The sequence below is a fragment of the Cervus elaphus genome, chromosome 14, assembly GCF_910594005.1.
Source record: "Cervus elaphus chromosome 14, mCerEla1.1, whole genome shotgun sequence".
Lineage (NCBI taxonomy): Eukaryota > Metazoa > Chordata > Mammalia > Artiodactyla > Cervidae > Cervus > Cervus elaphus.
Window position 1 is genome coordinate 59,856,745 of NC_057828.1, and position 22,867 is coordinate 59,879,611.

At 45.1% G+C, this 22,867-nt stretch overlaps 1 protein-coding gene across 2 annotated transcripts in view; it reads right to left on the reverse strand.

Annotated features, from left to right (window-relative positions):
* Positions 1-22,867, reverse strand: part of ASTN1 (astrotactin 1) — a 343,197-nt gene that overhangs the window by 178,405 nt on the left and 141,925 nt on the right. For both annotated transcript variants that reach the window (XM_043924291.1, XM_043924289.1), the window contains exons 3-5: positions 7,148-7,541; positions 5,017-5,163; positions 3,683-3,790 (exon numbers count right to left, since the gene is read on the reverse strand). In XM_043924291.1, coding sequence (XP_043780226.1) covers positions 3,683-3,790; positions 5,017-5,163; positions 7,148-7,541 — 649 coding nt within the window. The remainder of the gene's footprint in view (positions 1-3,682; positions 3,791-5,016; positions 5,164-7,147; positions 7,542-22,867) is intronic.

The following is a 22,867-nucleotide window of genomic DNA, read 5'->3' on the forward strand; positions in this document are numbered from 1 at the left end:
CACCAGGGTCCAGGGTCTTCCATGGGTCACATCATTTAACAGTGACGCAGCCTAATGAGGCAGCGCCCATAGAAATCCTGCACAGAGACGCCACAGGGCCAGCCCAGAGTCGGGCAGCTACCAAGGAGGGGAGCCAGAATCAGCACACAGGTCCAGCGAGGTTACGACCCCCAGACAATTCACTATTCACTCGCTGGGCCCAGTGAGGTCTTTGGAACCACTGTTCTCAGGAACACAGGGAAAGATTTGGTCTATGGATGCACACATCTTTTATGGGAGCAGGTTCCCTGAGCGGATGTGTTGGTAATAGCTGGCAAGGAGAGATTCCAGAATTGCAGGTGGCCTCTGGATCCCCTGTCCCTTGTTATCTGGAGATATTCTATTCATGTGAGTATCCTTCAACATGAAGCCTGTTTCCCACACTTACACACTCTACCTCCAGCCCACACCAGGCCCGAGCAGCAGATAGACCCACTACCAGAATGGCCCTCAGGCACTCAAATCCAATACCCAGAACTGGGCTCTCCGCCTTCCCTCCAGTCCTGCCCGCATCCACTGCCCAATGAATGGCACTGCCATCTCCTTGGTTTCCAAGTTCAAAAACCCCATCATGTCTAACTTTTCCTTCTCTCATAAGCCACATCCTCCCTGTCACCAGTGTCATGAGATCTTTTTCTCATTCTGCGTCTGAAATTTCTCTTACTCCACCCTCTGCCTCCCTACCTGTGCCCATCATCTCACCCACAGACTGTGGTCATAGCCTTCCACCCAGTCTCCCTGGTCAACACCCCACCCTCCCCTACTCTCATCTAGCCTCCACGCTGCCCTGGAGTGATGGTTCACGAAGCTGAGTAGACCAGGGACTTGGCTCTTTAAAAACCTCCCATGATTCCAACTGAAGTGTCAGGCCCAAGTCCTTCAGTCGAGGCGACGGACTTTCTCCTGATCTTCCAGCCTTGTCTCTGAAGCAAACCACAGGCTTGCCCTGGAACCTTGATTCTAGTAAACCGTTCACTGCGCTCTGACTAGACAATTATAGTTTATGTCCCTGTGACTTTGCACATATTATTTCCTCCTCCACAGAATGCCATTTTGTCACCTTGTCAGCCTATTCTTCAGGTCTCAGCTCAAACAATATCTCCCTGTAAACACTTCCCTGAAACCTTCAAGAAGAGTTTCTCACTCATTCCTTGCTCTCCCTCCAGCCCCTCTGCACCCTGCTGTTACAGCCCTTCTCACACAGGGCTGTCACCGTTCACAGGCACTTGCCACTGCTCTCCTGTGACAGCAACCACTTGCTACACAGCCTCTTGTCTCTCTGGTCCTTCTGCAGCATCAACCCATCACCCAGCATCTCTACTGGACTTCACAATTTCCAGGGGTTCCCTTTGACCTACAGTGCTGGTGGCGGTTTAGTCGCTAAGTCGTGTCCGACTCTTACCACCCCATGGACAGTAGCCTACCAGGCTCCTCTGTCCATGGTATTCTCCAGGCAAGAATACTGGAGTGGATTGCCATTTCCTTCTCCAGAGGATCTCCCCAACCCAGAAATCGAACCCAGGTCTCCTGAATTGTAGGCAGATTCTTTACCAACTGAGCTACAAGGTTTAGATGCATTTGACCTACAGAACCAAGTGCAAACCCAGTAAATGGTTTGCATGGTCCTCTGGCAGCTAGCCTGTTACCCACCCACATCCCTCATCTCTTGGTGTGCCTGTTTATTCAAATCCTGGATTACAGCTGCCATACGGAACTCCTTTTCCTTGCTCAAAAATGCCATGTTCTTTTGTGCTTCCAAGGCTTTGTATGTGCTCTTTTCCTCTACTGAAATGCCCTTCCCCTAGATTTTTCTCTTTCAAGAAATTCTATACATTGTATACAAACCAAGGCTAGTTATTTTCTCCTTTTTTGTCTCCTTTTGCTGCCAGGTAGAATTAACTGTTCTCTCTTCTGAGTACTCATTTTACTTTATTTATATTATTAAATTAAGCCTTATCACTGTGCCATGTTTTCACATTTCTACTACCGAACACAAAGCCTGACCCATGGCGTGTGGGTTATAAAATTTCCTGCTGGCCTGATTGATGTATCCAGTTCAATTCAACAAACACTGGCGAGCATCTATTACAGGCAAAATCCCTCACTAGGCACTTTGGAAAAATAAATTAGACATGCCCATCCATAAGAAGCTTACAGTCTAGTTAATCGCAACAAACAGTTGATTCACTAGGAGAGCTTGGTATTTTAAAAGGAATAGTTTTATGCTGCAAAGAAACTCATTCTAACTCATTACTATAGATTTTCCTAAGCAGGGTTTTATTAAAGCAGAAACCCACCCTGCTTTGCGGTGGCCTAGTGTCGATGGGCCTAGGTCAACTCTCTGCTGTATAGAAATATGTAATGAGGGTCAAAGGTCCATGTTCTCACCTTAGGAATATGGGGACATCAGAGATTAGGTGGCCCAGAGCCCCATTATCTCTAGAGGAAAGTGGTGGGAAGAACTTCTGTACTGAGAGGCGCAGAGCCTGCAGAAACCAGAACTAAGGAATTCACAGAGCTTCCTTCAGTCTCTGGGAAGAATTTCTCAGTATGTCAGGAACTTGAGTGGAGGTGGGAGAGAGCCAAAAGATAGGTGTTTACTGGGGGGCATTGGTTGATTATTGTCTGGGGGAAAGGTCACTGACTATAACACAAGGTGATATCAAATACCCTCCAATATATCTCAAGGGGCCCCTGTCTAAAATTACCTAAGATGAAATGTTGTAGAAACCCCGAGGTTCCACTGTGGAGAGTTCTAACAGCAACACAGTAGAGATCTCATAATGCCTTGTCAGTCACCATAAGAGCACATTTTAATATAACTTGGCCCTGTGCATGAGGGATTGCTCACCCATTTAACATGGAAACGGAGGCTCAGAGAAGTTGTTGTTCTTATCCAATATCACACAGCAAGTACATGGTGAAGCTGATTGGTGCCTGAACACAGACCTCCCTCAGCGATGATGATGGTGAGACCTAAAGGTCAAAGGCAGTGGCAGCCACAGCTGCAACAGCCACGCCTGAAGCCACTGAACATCGGCGTGGAGAGGCGTGGACTGTGGCTGCATGGTGAATAACTCTATCGATGCTGAGAATGAACGAACCAAGCCGGGTCCCGCCAGAAAAAGTGAGGGGACTTGGATTATGGGGCTCCTGTGATTCTGCTGGGTGGATGATTAAAGGCCAAAAACCATTACACAGGTTTTTTTCAGGCCACGTGGTTCCTCAACTATCCCACCCTGTAAGCCCTGTCTGTCTCACTCAATCTCAGGATGGCTGGGTAAGCACGGGTACATATATTGTCTATTTTTCACATAACACACTTTATCAACTTTATTTCCTATGTCTAAACAGTAAAATATGACTCCTGAGGCTTCCAGAAGGAATTGAGAGTCTTCTGACCAAGAAACAGCCTTTCAAACAACCTGGAAACCTGTTTGAGAGTGCCATTATCTGGGAGAGATGATTCTCTGAAGTCTTCCACTCTAGGCTCTTCCTTCCTCCTTAGGAGGGAACATCAATCTTCCTGCAGAAACTGACTTTAGTCCCCAGAGCCCCCACCTAGACCCAGCACCTCTGCAGCTCCTTGCCTTCCCCTCCCCACCGCCCCTCCCTCCCCACTTCACCCCTCCAGCCTTCCTACCTCTACTGCGCCTTCGGCTCCGTGAGGGGTCAGTGTAAAAGGTCAGTTGGGGATCATTTTCTGCCTCCGTGCTAGAATCCCCTTCAGGGTTCAGGAAGGCGGAACCAGCTGTAGTAAAAAGACAAGAGCTAAGAAAATGTCTTCAGTTTTGTCTTCATGACACCAAATCACTGGGCAAGCTCAAGGGAAAAACGAGAGCAGGGTGACTGACAGTCTCGGAGGAGGAGCCACGGAGACTAGAGCTTCCTGATACACAGATGCGTTGGAGAAGCGGATCTTTATGTGACGGCCATCCCTGGGGCCCTTCCTCCACCCAGCCCATCCTCCTACCGAGGAGGGCCACCTGCCAGAGAAGGACGGCATGGATGGCAGGTGGACAAGGGGAAAAGGGAAACTGTCTTCATTACACGTCATGACTCTGGTGGATAGAGACTGGAATCATGTCTTAAGGGGCACATGTTGATATGTTTTAATATTTATATTTTTTCTGGTTCTAGGTTTTAATATATATTCAACATGAAAAAGAGAGAAAAAAGACAAGAGACCCCAAAGGAACAACCTTGATGTCCTCTAAACTGGAGAAAGACTCTGTGAACATTTGATGAATGCACCCTGTCTTTCTTCTCATATGGAAGCAGATAAAGGTTTTTTAAAAGTTCCCCTTAAAAATGGTATTCTGCTGTACCTTCTATTTTATAACCTCAGTTTTGCCCCATTGAATAGATGGTGGGCTACTTTCCATATTAACAGATATAGATCTACAGTATCATCTTAAGTCACTGGATGGGAGACAGATGTACAGGTAGTTAAGCAATTCCCCACTGATGGACACTTAAGCTATTTCCAATTTTTCGCTCTTTTAAACAATGTTGTGATGAAAAGTCTTTTTACACACATCTTTGTGCACTTGTCCAGTTATTTACTAAGCATAAATTCTCACCAATGAAATTACTTGATCAAAAGAATTGGATGTATTTACATTTTTGGTAAGTAGCGCTCTAGGCACGCAGAAGTACTGCTCAGAGACTTCCCTGGTGGTCCAGTAGTTAAGCATCCACCTGGCAGGTCTGGGGAGAGGGGGTTCAGTCTCTGGTCAGGGAGCTGGGACCCCACAAACCACGGGGAGACCAGGTCTGTGTGCCAACAGTGAGGATCCTGCATGCTGCAACTGGGACCTGACATAGCCAAATATATATTACAAAAGAAAAAAAGAGAAATACTGCCCAAACACAGTCACTCTAGCCATGCCTGAGAGCATGTCAAGGATATTAATGGCCCTGCCTCCCTTGATATTAAGGGAGCCACCTTTAAGCCCTCATATAAGACATGGATACCTCTTGCTTTGTTGTTGATCCTCTTTCTCTGGCTACTCGAGGTGTGAGAGAGCAGAGTGGCCTGCTGGTGGTTGGAGTCCACAGGGCTGGTGGCGATGATGTTATCTTTATACTTGTTCATCAGCGATAGCTTGGCATTGTCGCTTCCTGTATAAGGAAAGGTCAAGGTGGAAACTTGAAGAGAAAAAGTGGAAAGAAAGTGAGAGCAAGGAAATCTGCATGAACCAGGTAGATGGGGTTTCATAGAAATTGAAATGGGAAAGCTTTAAAGTGAGAGACTGGAAGACACTGAAATACTTCTCTTTGATTTCTAGGGGATGACAGAGGTATAAGAGAAGGCGTGAAGAAAGGAAATACAATTCAACCACTTCTGTATTGACAGGGTCACCATGGGTGGCCGTTTGGTGACAGAGAGACTGCAGATTTCTTTCCTTTGGTCAGCACAGGGTTTGACAAAAATTTGAATTTCAGCGCATTCAGACAGAACTTGCCCCCTCTCTCTCATCCCAGTCCGCACCGTTCCCTATTGTCTGACAGCCGGCTCTCTCACATATTCGTGCTATCTGCTTGTTCCCTGAGCCTCTAATCATATGTCTACTCGGTGGGCTTAGCACTATGGTAGGTGCTATGAAAAGTAAGAGGTATTAAAGATATGTCCCCCTACTCTCCAGGAATTTCTGACTTTAAATCTTATTAAGTCATTCCTAGTCTTAGGGAATCTTCTCTAGATACGCAGGATGGAAACCTCCATGATGCAATTTCACTCTTTTCAAGCCCCAATGAAAGTCCATACATCATAAGCAAGATTCATTTCAAAAAATGTCTTCTTCAAAGATAATTGGGCAGCTCCTTGAAGGATCATTGTCTTGGGATTTTATCTACAGATAGTTGTTATTTATAGAAGTATGAGAGAGAGGCTATAAATGAAAAGTACAGTCTTTTCCTCTCTGCATTTTATCGACCTTGGTCTTGTTCAGCCACATTAGGTCCAAGACTCTTCTATACTCAGTGTTTCATAGATATACAAAGTGTCTAAGGTCAAACGGTTTGCTTGCATTCCTTCATTTTCTTTGAAGAAGTACATCTCTTGCAAAGACCACAGAAGTTATAGGCAAGGCAGAACAATTTTCCCAGGCCAAAGTCTCAGGAGTCATAGAGAAGAACAGTTACCTCTGTCCCCTCCATGTCAATGGAAAATTAAATTGCCCGTGCAAACATACTACATACAAAAATGTCATATACATCTTTCTTGCTATCTCTTATTTCCCTGAGGATTGCTCATTACATATGAAAAAGCCTTTAACCCACTCTTCTGTTGGATATAAAAGTACCTCTGCTTCCTAATCTAGATGTCCGTCAACAGATGAATGGATAAAGACGATGTGGTACATAGGCACAAAGGAATATTATTCAGTTATAAAAAAGAACAAATCTGGGTCAGTTCTAGTGAGATGAATGAACCTAGAACCCAGAGTGAAGTAAGTCAGAAAGAGAGAAACAAACATCATATATTAACGCATATATATGGAATCTAGAAAAATGGTACTGATGAACCTATTTGCAGGGGAGTAAAGGAGACACAGATACAGAGAACAAACTTGTGGACACGGTGGGAGAAGGAGAGAGTGGGATGAATGGAGAAAGTAGCGTTGACATATGTACACTACCATGTGAAAAACAGAGCTGGTGAGAAGTTGTTACATAACACAGGGAGAGCCTGGTGCTCTGTGACTACCTCCAGCGATGGGATGGGGGCAGGGGCGGGAGGCTCAAGAGCGAGGCGATAAATGTGTAATTATGGCTGATTGGCCTTGTTACATGGAAGAAAGCAACGCAACACAGGCTAAAGCAATTCTCTTTCGATTAAAAAATAAATTAAAAAAAATTTTTTCAAAGTATCTCTGTTTTCAGTGCCAAGTGGAAACGGAGAGGGATCCAATTTATCCTTGTTCTGATTTTCTATATTAGAAGACAGCTCCCATCATCGCAGGAGAAAGCTTAGTCCTCGTGCCCACTTGGGAAAGGGCCCTGGCACGTCTCAATATGTACGTATGACAACCAGCCATGAAAGTAGAGAAGAGCTGTTCCCTAGCGCCCCCTAAAGCCACGAGATGAGAACGGAGTCGCCCACCTGGCGTGAGGTCCATTCCCGCCTTCTCGTTGCAGCCCTGCAGGGAGTCGAGGGTGCGGGTGACCTGGCTGGCGAAGTCCTCCCCCCCGTTCATGCACTCCCGCTGCAGGTGGTGGCGCAGGTCGGTGATGTCGTACTCGTAGCCGTCCAGGATGGGCGTCTCCCGGATGCTCAGGGTGCCGCTGGAGTTGTGGCCCTGCACACGGGCGTTGCGCAGACTCTCCCGCCCATGCCCACCGATGAGCACGGAAGGAATGTAGTGAATCTCGTTGGCCGCCTCGGCGCTGGCACTCTTCTGGGGCTGGGGGACCCGGCGGCGCTTGCACCAGCGCCGGCGAGTGTATAGGATCATCACCAGGCACAAGATAGACAGCAGCAGTGCGATCATGCCACCCTGGGAAGGACAGCAGACGGACAGGGAAGACAGGTGAGCTCCTCCCACCAAGAGGCTCCACCCCTCCCGTTGTCACCATCTGCCACTCACCCATTCATTCATTCATCCACGGAGGTGCAGTAAGTGCTTATAGCAAGCTTCACTCAGCTGCACGAGGACAAGTCTGCTGTGATCGGTGTTCAAGGTGAAAGAAAAATGCAACTGGGGTAATCACCCATCATTTCAAGTGATCCACGGTTGCTTCTGGCTTAGCAAACAATTTGAAGAAGAAAGAAGTCTTTGTGATTGTGTGTATGTGTCTATGTGTGTGATTTCAGCTGCTGAAATAGGGGAGAAGGTTTGTTAAGGCAGATCTGCTGCATGTAAAGCTGGTTTCAGTCCAATTTTTGGCAGTGGAATGGCAACTAGTTTCTTCCTCTTTCACATCTTAAAATCAATCACGTACAGATTCTAACTCTGGCTCCACCAATGGTCAACAAGTCCTATAAATCTGAAACCTCAGATTCCTTATCTGTATAGTGGAGAAGGTACCACTTACCCTCGCAGGGTGGTTTAAGGAATGTTAGGCAACTATGGAGTATCTAATGGATATGGAGTATCTAATGTACCTAATGGAATGTTAGGTAACTATGCAGAGTATCTAATGGAGTGTACCACACGGCATCAAAGATGTCAGTCCAACCTTAAATGTCTCCCAAGTGTCCAAGCAGGAGAAAACCAGTGACCTAACCAAAGAGAAGTTTACATCCATCAGAAACTTACAACCAAGTGTGCAGAGAAATCTCATCATTCAAACGTGACTTTGGGGGTTACTGCTGCCTTAGGAGACAGCTTTCTCCCACTCCGCAGTCTTGAGTGATGCTTTCATCCTTGCTGTCACTCAAGAGAAGGGACTGAGACCCACCTCCTGGAGTCAGATGGACAGAGGAGTTCCCTTCTGAACCTTCTGGTGCTCCAAGGCCATCCTCCGAGGCCATCACTTAAAAACCTGAACACCACTCAGTTTTCTGTCAGAGACGAGGATGTAGTGCTTGGTGAGACTGAACTCTCTCGCCTTGACATGCGCCCGGGGCAGGATTTGGAGGGAAGCTCTTGCAAGCCCGTCACTGCACAGCACTCAGTGGGCATAAATCTTCCCGTGCACAATCTGTATTCACTCCCTTTATTTTGGTCAATATCCCTCTGAACCTATTTCATTTGGTGGGGATGTGCCAAATGGTTCTGCTCTCAACCTTGGGCTTCAATCACTGCCGCCCCATCATATAGGCTAGAGATAAAAACCCTCTATTAATTCCCAGGGACCCACCCACACAAAGCTGGGTCAAGATGATTCCCTCGAATGTATTAGAGGGGGCCTTTTCCAGTCTCATAATAATTATGTCCTGGATTTATAAAGTTCCTCTCCCTGTAAATATTCCCATTTATCCTCCCTCTCCCCCCCACCATTACCGTGAGTAAAAGAGCATGTGTACACATGCATACACACACATACACGATGTTGTTGCTTTCACACAGGCAGCTCAGAGGAGCTAACAAGAAGCAACCATCAGCTCCCAAATGACTGGTCATGTCAGGTGGGTTTGGGGGGGACATGCATTGGCCTCTAGGTCTTCAAATTTTTCTTTTATCTGCATAACCCTTTCTCCTGGTGTGATCTCTCAAGCAAACACAGAGAAAGCAGGAATATGAAGCTGTTCAGGTTACAGTGGGCTTCCCTCATAGCTCAGTTGGTAAAGAATCTGCCTGCAATGCAGGAGACCCCGGTTTGATTCCTGGGTCTGGAAGATCCACTGGAGAAGGGATAGGCTACCCACTCCAGTATTCTTGGGCTTCCCTTGTGGCTCAGCTGGTAAAGAATACACCTGAAATGCAGGAGACCTGGGTTCGATCCCTGGGTTGGGAAGATCCCCTGGAGAAGGGGAAGGCTGCCCACTCCAGTATTCTGGTCTGGAGAATTCCGTGGACTGTATAGTCCACGGGGTTGCAGAGTTGGACATGGCTGAGCAACTTTCACTTTCAGGTCCCAGTGGGAGTCCAGAGCCACACGTACTAGGTCCTGGCTAAGCACCAACCCTGGTCCCTCCTGGCGGCCCTGCAGACGTGCGCAGAGAGCCCCTGGGGCACCTCACTGGGTGTTCTCAAGGGAAGGAAGTTCTGCACCTATCTGCTGAGCATGAGTGTTTGAGTCCAATTCAACGGTTTTTCGGCAGACCCTTGATCTCAGAGTCAGACCCACTATCCTTTCCTTCACCCCACACTGAAACTGCAACAACAGGTAATTAAGCCACACAGAAGGAATGACTACCTGAGCAAGAGAAGTTGTCAGACACTGAATTAAGTTAGCAAAAGCTTGAGGTAATTTTATTCCCTAAAGAGCTGTAAGGGGAGCATAAACATCAGTCTCCCAGGAATGGTTGAAGCACCATCTTTCCTTGCACCCCTTCCTCTCTGATTCTCCTTTCAGGTGCTCACAACCGGGCTGTGATAAGATCCAGGACATAGCTTCATGCCTCATATTATGCAGGAACAAAGCAAGTTCAGTGGTCTATTATGGGGCTTTTACTAGGTATCAGACATTTGCCCCCAATGCTCTACACTTACAAGGTAGGGTCAACAATTTCCCCATTTTACATTTGAAAAGGCTTGAGCACAGAGGCTGAATAACTTGCCCAAAGTCACAGAGCAAATGAATCATAGGACTGGAATAGAACCAAAACAACTCCCACTCCAGAGCCTACCTTCTTAACCATGAAGCTGCAGTCACTCTAAGTGACCTCTGCTCACCAGAGACGTACACAGCCCGGCATCTATCTCATGAATTGTAAGAGGACAGGGTTAGAAAGTATGGGTGATTCCACCTAGATCCACCCTAACTTCTTGAAGGAAAAACAGAAACTACTCAAAGTGCACATCTAGCTGACAAAGAGACACTACTGCAAACAAAGGACCTTGCACCAGCCCCTACTCAGCATCCAACTCAAGGTCAGTCTGCAGGGTAAAGACAGCAGGTACATTTCAAAGTCTCTGTGCTGAAATAAGCCTGTGCATCACACACTACTACATGCCTGGAGGATACCATTAGACTCTCAATTTGGTTGCATTTTCAACATAGAAATCTATGTTCTCTCTTAACTGCGAGATCCAGTAAAAATCTTCGGACTCAGGTCCTCCTTTTCTGAAGAGATGAAGGCAGAGAAACTATAAAATTTGGCAGTGCAGAACTAGTTCTACACCCAGATCCTCTTCCACTGATCTTTTCATGGCCCTATTTTGTTAGGCTCATCTGAAGTCCCCTCAGGGGCTTCCCTAGCGGCTCAGTGGTAAAGAATCTGCCTGCCAGTGCAGGAAACATGGGTTCAATCCCTGGTCTGGGAGGAACCCACATGCCGCAGAGAACTAAGCCTGTGCGCAACTACTGAGCCGGCACTCTAGCGCCCACGTGCTGCAGCTACTGAGCCCAGGTACTGAACTACTGAAGCCCATGTGCCCTAGAGCCCACGCTCCTCAACAGGAGAAGCCACAGCCATGAGAAGCCTGCACGCTGCAACTAGGGAGTAACCCCTACTTGCTGCAAAAATAAAATAAATAAAATTATTTTTTTTAAAAAAAGGATTGCTAAAAAAATCCCCTCTACCATGTAGGAGCCTAGATACCTCAATTAGCAATATTTTATACTAATTTTTAAAAAAAATAGGCCATAGGGAGCTAGAACACAAGTTTTCGTTTGGCTAAGCCAATTCATTTAGCATGTCTAGTACTGCTTTAGCAAAACATTCCCTCTGCTTAGAGTCATTGACTTCAGATGATCTCAGCTTTTTAATAATCAGTTACCAGTAATGATCTCCAGCCATCAGGTGAAACTCAGCACAGGCACATGAAAAAATATTCACAGTCACTCAAGCTGTGGAAAAGCCTCTCTGCATCAATAACCCAAATTGGTGGCAGGTGTCACAACACTTTGCTATGCCTTGCTAATTGTGGACTATTACCAAAATAATAATATGCATAAGTTATATGATAATAATTTGTAATATTATTTAATAATAATAATATTTTGCAATAATAATTTGTAAAATCACTACACACAAATCCCCCGACTGTTTATCTGCTCTATCCAGTGAGGAGGGTAAAGGTAGGTGAACTGTATATGCAGGACCTCCTCTATTCTGGGAAAAAGCATGGGTGTAGCCACTTTGATAATGTTCCTTTTATGGTGAGGTCTCAGAGAGCCGGTGCTCAGATTCCATTGCTTTTGCATGCTCATGATAAACCATAGTTCTCTGATGTTGTCATTAATCCTTCTACTTCCACTGGGGATTCTAAGCAGTTTCAATGTCACAGATGCTCTAAGATTTTTCTTTCAAATAATCTAATGAAACCAACAGGTGGTAGATGAATAGAAAGAAAGCCCAGGCTGAGCAGGGCTAGGAGCTTACCAACCAAATCAAAACAAGCAAGGTGAGCTATACAATCTTCCTGTCTGACAAAAGACAATTTGCTGGCAAATTTATGGTTACCAAAGGGGAAAGAGGAGAGTGATAAAATAGGAGCTTGGGATTAGCAGATACAAACTACTATATATGAAACAGATACAGACTTCCCTGGCGGTCAGTAGTTAACTTCACCTCCCAACGCAGTGGGTGTGCGGGTTTGATTCCTGGTTGGGGAAATTAAGATCCCACATGCCTAGTGACCAAAAAACCAAAACAAAAACAGAAGCAATACTGTAACAAACTCAATAAAGACTTGAAAAATAGTCCACATCAAAAAAATCTTTAAAAAATAAAATATATACACAAGGTCTCACTGTGTAGCACAGGGAACTATGTTCAGTTTCTTACAATAACCTACAGTGTAAAAAAAATCTGAAAAAAAATATATAACTCACTCACTTTGTTACATCTGAAACTAACATAACATTGTAAATCAACTATACTGTAATTTAAAGAAAGGAAGTTTGTTGAGAGGAACAAATTTCCTCCAAGCATTCAACCCACTCAAATAGATGTGCCCACTTGTGAACATGAACACACAGATGAACGCTGTGGGCAAGGTCGTCCCTCAGGCTTCACAGAAGATGCACAGTTCTTCATATACCTATACCTGGCTTTGAGCTTTGGCATCACCCTAGTGTGTTCAGAGTATGTACTTCATTTATATGTCAAGTTCGATTTTTATGGCATTAAAAACAAAACAAACAGAAAAAGCATTAAGGAACATCTGGACCCAACTGACAAGTAACAAATGCAAACTCTGAACATTAAAAGAAAAAATAACACCAATGGCAAGATATGAAATTATTGTACTCTTTATTCATCTTTTCATGAGATTTCTGATTATTCTACTGATTCCCCTCAAAACTGCCACAATTTTGTATCTAGAAGTGTGTTTGGGGTCAATGGGATCTCCACATCTATTAATAAGATGCTTACAAAAGATGGCATTAAAAATATATTTTTCTCTAAAAAATCAATAAATCATTTCTAGCAGCTCTAATAGAGATCAAACAAATGAAATCAGCTTTTATTTCATCATGAAACTGATATTCTGGCACTTAGCTGAGAGAGTAGTATGAGGTTTGTCAGACAATTTGCAGATTTTGTAATATTTATGTAACAGTGTTTTATATAACATTGCTGGTGACTGCTCAGAGATAGAAAATTCTAGGCAGATTTCCCTTTTATGCTCATCCCAGTCATGCAGGCCAACCACAAGACTGTCTCATTATCTGACCTGCTTATTTGTCCTGGGTCTGGGTCACTCCTCTCTCCCTAAGCTAACCCTTACTTGTCCTTCAAAGTCAGTTCAGTGACATAACTCAGCCAATTCTTCCCTGTGTTACTGAACCACCCCCAGAGTGCTTCACATAACTAACCACAGGTACTTTTATCTTTGATTTGCTTGTTGTTCTCATCTACTAGATTACAGACTTCATGGGAGCAGAGGACACCAAGCTCCACGGTCAACCACAGTGCCTTCCATGAAGTAGGTGTTCAATAGCTGTGGGAGGAAGAGGTGGAAGAAGGGAGGGGGGAAGGAAGGAGAGAAGGAGGGAAGGAAGGAAGTGAAGGTCAACTCTGAATAACTTTCAATATGGACATCACTTCCATGCCTGCAAACAAAGCTTATATGAGTCAGTTGTTTATGTGACTCACTCATTCAACTCATCACTCAATCATTCAACAAGTATTTACTCACTTCAGCATTTTTCTGATGGTCCCTGTTGTGGGGATTCTGCAGTGACTAATACAGGTATGGGTCCTGATGCCACAGGGTTTACATTAGAGTTAGAGGAAACAATCTCTATAATTTGGTTTTTAAAAGTAATTGAAAATTCGTAGGCACAAAAGGAAGACAAAAAACAGATCACAAGGCCTATAAATAGACTGCCATGACTTCTCCAATAACACACTATGATAGGTAAAGACACCTCAGACTGAGGTGATACTCTAGGTATCACGCCAGGGGCCAGCAGAACCCTTCCATTATCCCAAATCAGTGTCCTGTGATCAGCAAATCCCATCATAAAGAATCTGGATTTATCACATTTCACCAAAGTTTAGGGAGTCACCTGGGTTTTGTGGACCCTTGGCAGGGAAATGGGAAAGCTGAGATTAAGTTTCCAGCTACCATCTGTCAAGGGGCTGCAGCCAATCAATCAGTTCACATTTCAAAGCTTTGCTTGGCCCTAGGAGTAACCAGAAGAGTGAATCGGAGACATAATTAATTATCCCTCAAGGCAACTGGATACACTGAATTCAAATTATATTCCTATAGGAATTACATGATGGTTAAAAAAATAAGAATCAAATAGACAAGTTTGGTGGCCTGTGTCACCTACTTTTCCCCAAAACAAAGCCCAAAGGTCTAGGGCAAAGGCCCTCTTTCATATATGACAGTGATCATTCCTATCTGTCTCTAGCTTTCAAAGAAGACAGACTGAGAGGAGAAAACCTGTGTGGCTCATATGGCAATGCTGGTCACTTTCTAATCTAGATCAAAATGTCCCAGGGGTAGGGAATGGATAAGGTGAATCAATGATGTTCAAGGTCCCATCCACTCCTATGTTTCTCTGAGTCCAGTGAAAAACTACACTGGGTTTCTAGGAGCAGGAAGGTCACCAATAAAACAGCAGAATTAACCAGCAGCACAATTTTGGGCACCCGACAGCCTGTTTGAACCCACCCCGGCCGTCATCTATCAAAGGAGATGATTAAAAGAAATGCACTGACTCTTCCAAATTGGAAATTTCCTTATTATAACACTGACCCCTGTCAAAATGAAAACAGTTCAAAACTGTCAAAGTGGGTGTGTGTGCTAACTCACTTCAGTCGTGTCCAACTTTTTGTGACCCCATGGACTGCAGCCCACCAGGCTCCTCTGTCCAAGGGATTCTCCAGGCAAGAATACCGGAATGGGTTACCATGTCCTCCTCCAGGGGATCTTCCCAACCCAAGGATCAAACCTGTGTCTCTTATGTCTAACCTTCATTGGCAGGCGGGTTCTTTACCACTAGCACCACCTGGGAGGCCCACACAAACTGGTAAACTAATGGTGGAAAAAAATATTTGTGAGCTCTTCTTGCCCAGCAATACCAGAAACTACAGATCAAAGAACTGATCCTTCAGAGGTGGGCTATCAACTTCATCCAGCCAGTGAAGCCCTGATAAATAAGCCCAAAGGCACAATAAGGCCTTGGAAATCAGAAGATGTCATTGAAATTGTAGTAACACGTTGACCTTCAGGATCCCTTTACTGGCAGGAGTCCCCAAACTAGAATAGAAAGCCCCTTTGCTTGCTTTTCTGGCAGATTCTCTTTTCTGTGGTGGCTGGTCAATAGAAATCCATTATCCTCTGTCTGGGCTTCCCCAGTGGCTCAGAGGTAAAGAATCCTCCTACAACGGAAGAGATGCAGGAAACATGGGTTCAATTGTTGGGTAGGGAAGATCTCTTGGAGCAGGAAATGCCAACCCACTCCAGTATTCTTGCTGGGAAAATCCCATGGACAGAGGAGCCTGGCGGGCTACAGTCCACGGGGTCACAAAGAGTCGAACAGGACTGAAGCCACTAAGACATATCCTCTGCCCATCTCTTTCCCAAATGGAAGACAAGAGCTACATGTTAAGCATATTAAGCAGTGGGCTCAATTTATAAATTATTAGGAACTTTACCTCCCCTTGAAGGTTTGCTGAAGTCTTTAATCGTGTGGAAATACTAGCCAGTTGCCATGGGCCACCACATTAATTAAGAGGCTTCAATAGTCCTCTGGGGCTTCTGATGTGAATTGCACATCTCACTGACAGGCGACTGACCCTCACTGTATGGCTAGTCTCTCACTGGGTCCTGCTGCCATGAGATGCTTCAGAACCCCTTCCCCAACTTTCTAGATCCAAGTATCCAAAATGTAGGGAAGACATAATGACATCCCCCAAGATTTCTCATTAAAATGCCATTTGAAGGTAAAGAAAGGGACCAGACAACCTTCCATACATAAGCAAGAGACAAACTCTAAGCTCAAGAGCCCCCCCCGCCTCCCCAGGTCAGGCAGGTTGATATCCAAGGGCTCTCCCAATCCAAGGTGGCTATGAGTATGAAGTTCTTTTCAAGAGGAAACTCAACTTTAGTGCCTTTTTTTTCTTCTTTTCCCAGGCTTAAAAGTTTTGATTCTGTTAGGTTTGATCACAGTCTTTTTTCTTTAATCTGGTAATTTTGTCTTCAATTTCTTTATGAGGCTTCAGGAGTTTCATCTAATGAGAGCCTGAAGCTCTGCAGGGAAAGTGGCTGGAGGCTAGCATGCTGGAGTCAGCTTGGGCTATTTCAAGTTGTCCTCTTTCAGGTTCTTTTTATAGAGTTGCTTTTTTCATTCTTGGGATTTTTCTTACCTCTGAGCCTTGACTTTGCTGTCCCAAAGTGAAAGCAAGGGAGTACATTTGTTCATAAGGAGCTCGGAGCTCTCTGATCACTAGTAGCTTGGGGTATCTGCCTGGGTACATATGTACCTGCTTGGGTACATATTCATCACTATCACTCTCTAAACCAGTGAAGATTTGAAAGGTCTTTTTCCTCCCCAGCTAACAACTGAGATGGACCATTAAAGGCTGCAGGATTCAGGAGATGCCTCCTAGTGAGGGGACAGGGGACAGTTTGCCTTAATGAGAAGGTTGAGGTCTAGTGGAGCTGGATGAAGCAGGGTGACAGAAGTAGCTTGCCATGGACTGGGTTTTCCAGGCCCAGGGCTCCCCTCATGGATTCCCTAATTTCAAAGACTGGCCTAGATCACCGCAGAGTGAGAGAGCTGAGAGGAATGACCGGGTGACTGGGGCAAAGCTGAGGTCTTCCACTCCCTCTGGATGTAGACTTAGCAAATTTCTGAGATGCTGCAGCTGAGTCAAACATTATGGATGGGCCCCCAATCAGTGCTGTGTTGAGAGTCTGGCCCCATGTGTGACCCACCATGTAAGTATGTGCATGCATACACGTGCACAAATGTGTACACTGTGCATGACAGGCAGGCTGGGAGATAAAAGGGCCACACAGAAGCAAAAGCACTCCCAGTCGCTGCCTCAGCAACCCATGGGCAGAGCGGTGCAAGGTAGGCTCCCAGCCCGTCAGAACTTCACAAGCTGAGCATGAAGCCAATAAATAAATATCTCCAGCTGGATAATGCTCCATGCCTATTCTTGGCCACGTTCCTTTCCCCCTTTCCTCTCTGTTTTTATGCAGTAGGTGATCTTGGTAAAATAAAATAATAACAATAATCTGTTCCGTTAGGGTCAAACATTAAGGGAATTATTGAACAAGTAACAGAAGAGGCAGCTGGCACCTCTATGCTAATGACCACTAGACTTTAACCCTCTTTCTCTCTGACCATAATGGAGTAGTTAAATCCCTCTTCCTCCCGTCTCCCCTAAACATCAGGCAGCCCAGCCCAAGGCGAGAAGAGCAGGTCTCAGAGACCTAACAGCTCTGTGGTCAGCAGCTGGGGCTTAGCAAAGGAAAATCAACATTAACAACTAGTTGCTGAGAGCAGACCTTATGCAAGACCCCTATGGGGATTCCAATGGCCTATGGGAGCTCCACTGACTTTAGATGAAAAAAGCTGACATGTCCAGATCTCCCTGACTTGGGTACATATTCATCACTATCACTCTCTAAACCAGTGAAGATTTGAAAGGTCTTTTTTCTCCCCAGCTAACAACTGAGATGGACCATTAAAGGCTGCAGGATTCAGGAGATGCCTCCTAGTGAGGGGACAGGTGGAAGGCCCTTCATATAGGTGTGGGCCTCGATCATATTTCTGTCCCACACACAGAGGTCCAACTTTATCATCATGATTGCCACGAGGTCTGGTGTGGCAGGGAGGGTCTAGTCAAGTGTTCAGGAGCCCTGCCAAGGTTCTCTTTCATAGCAGAACATCCACTGGCTCCATGTTGTACTCAGAGAGGTGATAATCCTACAGAGCTTATACTTAGCTTTGTAAAGATTTCAGAAGCTACAAATCACTATAAAAGGAGTTCTCAGCTTCCTATAGCAATCCCATTACATATGTGTAATTCCTCCCCTGAATGCTTGCCTTATTTTGCAATTCTACGTACACACTGCCTTATTCCTATAGTATCGGTACGATGGAGAGGAAGTAATAACAACTACCATGTGTGAAGTATTTACTGTGTGCCAAACACAGTGAATGGTGAACTACATTCATTATTTCATCCTACCAATAAATACATGTAGTAGAAATTACCATTTTCATTTTTAGATGAGGAAACAGAAGATCAGAGGGGTTAAATAATTTGCCCAAGTTTACATGGTATTACGAGGCCAAACAGAGACTCAATCACTGATCTTAACGATGCTGTTTTATGACCCTGTTGAATAGAAAGGGGCCCAGCACTGTAGCCTGGGCCACATTTCCCCAACTTTACATCTGCTCTGCATTAAACCCCAGGGGTCTTGCTCCAACACCTAACTCTTAGGGTTATTCAGTAAGGATTCCCAAATGTCTACACTCAGTACTATCTTCACTGCCTACCCCAGATGCCCCCAATCTTCTTCAGTTAAACTGATCAGTTAATGTGATCACTGGGTTGACCAAATGCATAATTTCAAGCAATAATTTAATTGTGCCAAGGGTGGCCATACTTACTGGGCTGACATTTTGACAGTGGAAGGGAAAACCTACGGAGACATCTATTCTTGGGTGGATGTTTTCTAAATGAAATCAAACACCTTCAGGGTCAACAGGTACAGATGCTCAACTATTTCCTTGAGAACAGTCTGCCACACTTGCACACAAGCTCAGGTCTCTTTACTGTCTGCAAGCCCTTGTTCTGGAGTCAGAGCCCTAAGAGGAACAGTAGACATGTTCCATAATATAACAACACATGTAGAAGACAGACTGGGGAGAAAAGGTGGGACTTTATCACTTTCAGGGAAATTAGAACCTGCATCAGTCAGATCATCCAAAAGACTACTAGCCAACAGATTTGGAAAAGGGAGGTGAAACCCTGCAGGTCATGTTTTGCATTAAGACCCAAACAATAATGGTTACTCCCAATGCAAATCATTTGTAGTGGTTGTTGTTGTTTAGTTGCTAAGTGGTGTCTGACTCTTTGCAACCCCATGGACTGTAGCTTGGCAGGATCCTCTGTCCATGGGATGTCCCAAGCAAGTATACTGGAGTGCATTGCCATTTCCTTCTCCAGGGGATCTTCCCAGCCCAGGGATTGAATGCACGTCTCCTACATTGGCAGATGGGTTCTTTACCACTGAGCCACCAGGGAAGATCCGCAACTCATTTAATGCTGATCAAATACAGAGGTTAGCAAAACTCCTATTCATGGCTTTCTGCTCATAAAGCTCTTCTAACCCATAACTTATTTGACCCACAACACTGAGGAGAATAATAGGCATCCATGGTCTTGTAACATTCCATAGTCTTGTTACATCTCTTGTAACACTCCAGTTGCAACTCAATCTTGGCACCAAGTGATACCCATAATAGAGCTGAAGAACTGTAGCAAACGAACAGGTGAGGGGATCAAAGACTAGGGGTGATGCTGACATACAAACACAACTAGTGTATCATACATTAAAATTCCTCCCAAACCCCTCACTCCTTGCCAGTAAGCTTTGTCGGACAGCCAAGAGGGGAGGGAGAGGGAAGATTGACAGTCAAAAGGGTCTCTTCTTGGGCCATACAAGTGCTGTGGCTCTTGTTTCTCCCTGTTAAAAAAAAATTATTATAATTCAATTTTTCTCTGGAACTAATCAAGCACAAAATCTGGAGAAGAGGGCTGGTTTGTGAAGGTAATCTCCGAGCAAGACACTGACGTTCTCATTAGGGCAGGCTTCATTAAACCACCAGTTCCAACATCAGCAGCATATTGTCTTCAGCTAATTACGTTTTTGCTGGCAAAGCCATTGTACAAGTCTCTAAATCCTTCCCATCATTAATTTAAAAAACACACAACATCGGCCCTGATCAGCCTCCTCCCTCGCTGGCATCCCACCCACCAGAGCCTCTCTGCATGCTGTCAGCTTTGTTTTTCTGGTTTCCCAGGATTTCTCTCTTGTATCAGGCTTTGGGTGGGTGGGTGGAGGGTGATGAGGCAGAGTAGGGAACCTGACACCGTAAGCTTGATTTCTTCGCTAGTTGATCATGACTCGCTTTGGTCCTGTCCAGACACCAGTGATACAAACCAGGACCTTGGGTGCAGGCCCAGTGCTCACCAGCAAAGACGGGCCAGAGTAAAGGGAAGCTGGAAGTTCAACCCATCTCTGTCTTACCCCACCCATGGAAAGTGACAAAAGGTGGAACTCTGCTATTGTTATGATTTACTGATCAGCAGCTTGATCATACAGAGTGAATCCACAGGTCAGGCCGATCTGGCCAGAGACACTCACATGATACAAAGACAGTCAGGGTTTCGTGCTTCCAAGACAACTTAACAAGGCAGGCATCATCCATCGAGCAAATGTATAATTCTCTACCCTAAGCAGGCATGTTTTCCTGACCCCATGGAGGCCATTCCCAGCCAGGCTGCAACATCATTATGACTGAATTTGAATCATGGCATTCGACTGAATTTGAATCATGAGTTTTCACTTTTCTACTTTTTTAATAGTAGTGGTTTATTTATTTTTTGAAATATATATTTGACTGTTCCGGGTCTTAGTTGAGGCATGAGAACTCTTGGTTTTGTCCTGTGGGATCTAGTTCTCTGACCAGGGATCGAACCTGGGTCCCCCTGCATTGGAAGTGCAGAGTCTTAGCCACTGGACCAGCGGGGAGGCCCCAAGAGTAATGATTTTTTTTTTCTCCTGTTCTTAGCATTCAGTTCAACTGTAAGGGAGGGAGGGGCAGAAAGAGAACCGGACAGGGTGACAGCATTGCCATGCTCACCTCTGAGCCTCCGTGCCCTCCCCTTCTCTGAAGTGCCCTTCCCACCCTCTTCCACCTCAGTCCTGCATACCCTAGTAAGTCCCAGAATAAGCTCCTCTCTTTCCTGAAACCTACTTTGCTTACTCTAATCCTCAGACATGCCATTCTCTCCCAACGTTGAAAACACATAAGAGCTTTTCTTAATTAATCTCCAATCCCCAATTCTGCTGTTTCTCATAACATAGCTCTGACTAGACTTGCAGGCAGAGACCGTGGCCTAAAAACTCTATACAGCCTCAGCCTTCGCAGCGGGCCCCGCCCAGAACTGACCCTCCATCAACAGTGCAGTGCTTGATTCATTGCAGGGAGCTGATAAAGCACAAGTAGCATGACGTCTCCACCGTCAGCTTGGAATTAAGGTTTCCATCTGGAAGCCCTCTTTTCTCAGCTGGCTTCTTGGCCAACCCTCAGATGCTCCCTTGGCTGGAGAGCCTCCCAGGAAGGAGTCAGTTGCAGTCGGGTGTCTGCTGCCTCACTCCGTCGATATTTAAATGGGAGGTCCATGACACATCACCCAGAGGATGCTAACTGTGTTTTTAGAAAGCATGATGGCTTCTACCTACCCAGCCTCATTCTAGCTTGGATCTTTCTGTACCATTAGCAAGCCATCAGGAGATGACAGAGGGCTTGCTGAAGCTGACAGTGATGTTTTTCTAGTAAAAGTGAACTGATCTTTGCTTCGTTCTGACTGTTCATGCTGTCCTCCACAGAGCTCTGCATGAATACAGCCTCATCACCAGAGAGGGCAAAGACATCTGTTACCACATTTTAAAACATCTCTTTAATACCTAATCGTAGGAAGAGCTATACTATGTGCTTTACAAAAAGAAAAGTGTAAAAAAAAGTTCCTTTTCTAGAAACTAAAGTTTTAGTTTTTGTGTTTTTAATAATTATGCATTTTTTGTTTTTAATAATATATGCATTTTTTTTGTATTACCAAATGGCTTAAGTGGTAAAGAATCCACCTACCAATGGAGGAGATGTGGGTTTACTCCTTGGGTTGGGAAGATCCCCTGGAGAAGGAAATGGCAACTCACTCCTGTGTTTTTGCCTGGACAATTCTATGGACAGAGGAGCCCCACGGGCTACAGTTCATGGAGCCGCAAAAGAGTCGGACACAATTTAGTGACGAAACAATGACATTTATACATATATATATATATAACATATATTATATACATATGTTTACATTTGTACTTCTGGTTTTGCAGAGTGACCACAGGTAAGATGGAGAAGTTCTTGCTCACTCTGTTCTGCAGTTGGAGAAATTAAATTTGCCTTAACAAGAGGGCTACACACTGTCAGGACCGACACTTTGCACCAATTCTCTCTGCCACCACACCATGACAAATGTGGGCTGCACCCTGGACAGACCCCACAGGCACACCGAGGGTTTGATGTACTCCCAGCACCAGCCATAACTACATTTTTTTCCTCTCCCAGTCAAGAAGCTGCACCAGAATGCAAGTTGAGTGCGAATGACCTTATTACAGGTCATTTATAACGTTGACTCCACGCTAATGGAAAAGAGGGAACCAGTCACAAATTTCAGCACTTTACCTATTATTAGTATCAAATTCACTTGCCACACTTTACAATTGATGGGGTCATGGCATTGTGGCTGCAAACTGCAGAGGTGTGAACACAGCCACTGAGGACAGGGGAAAAAAAAAAAGTTGTTTTTTGTTTTTTTTTCCCCCTAGGAGCCTGGCTTTACCCAGAAGGCTGGATCAGGGACTGTTGTATCTTCAGGTTCCGGGGGGTTGGTGGGGGAGGCCTCTTCATTGTACAACACCAGGTGATACCACCTCGGTCCTCATGATATGCCATGTAATACTCACAACTGAAGTTCTCACTCTGAGAATCTTTCACGGCAAGCTTG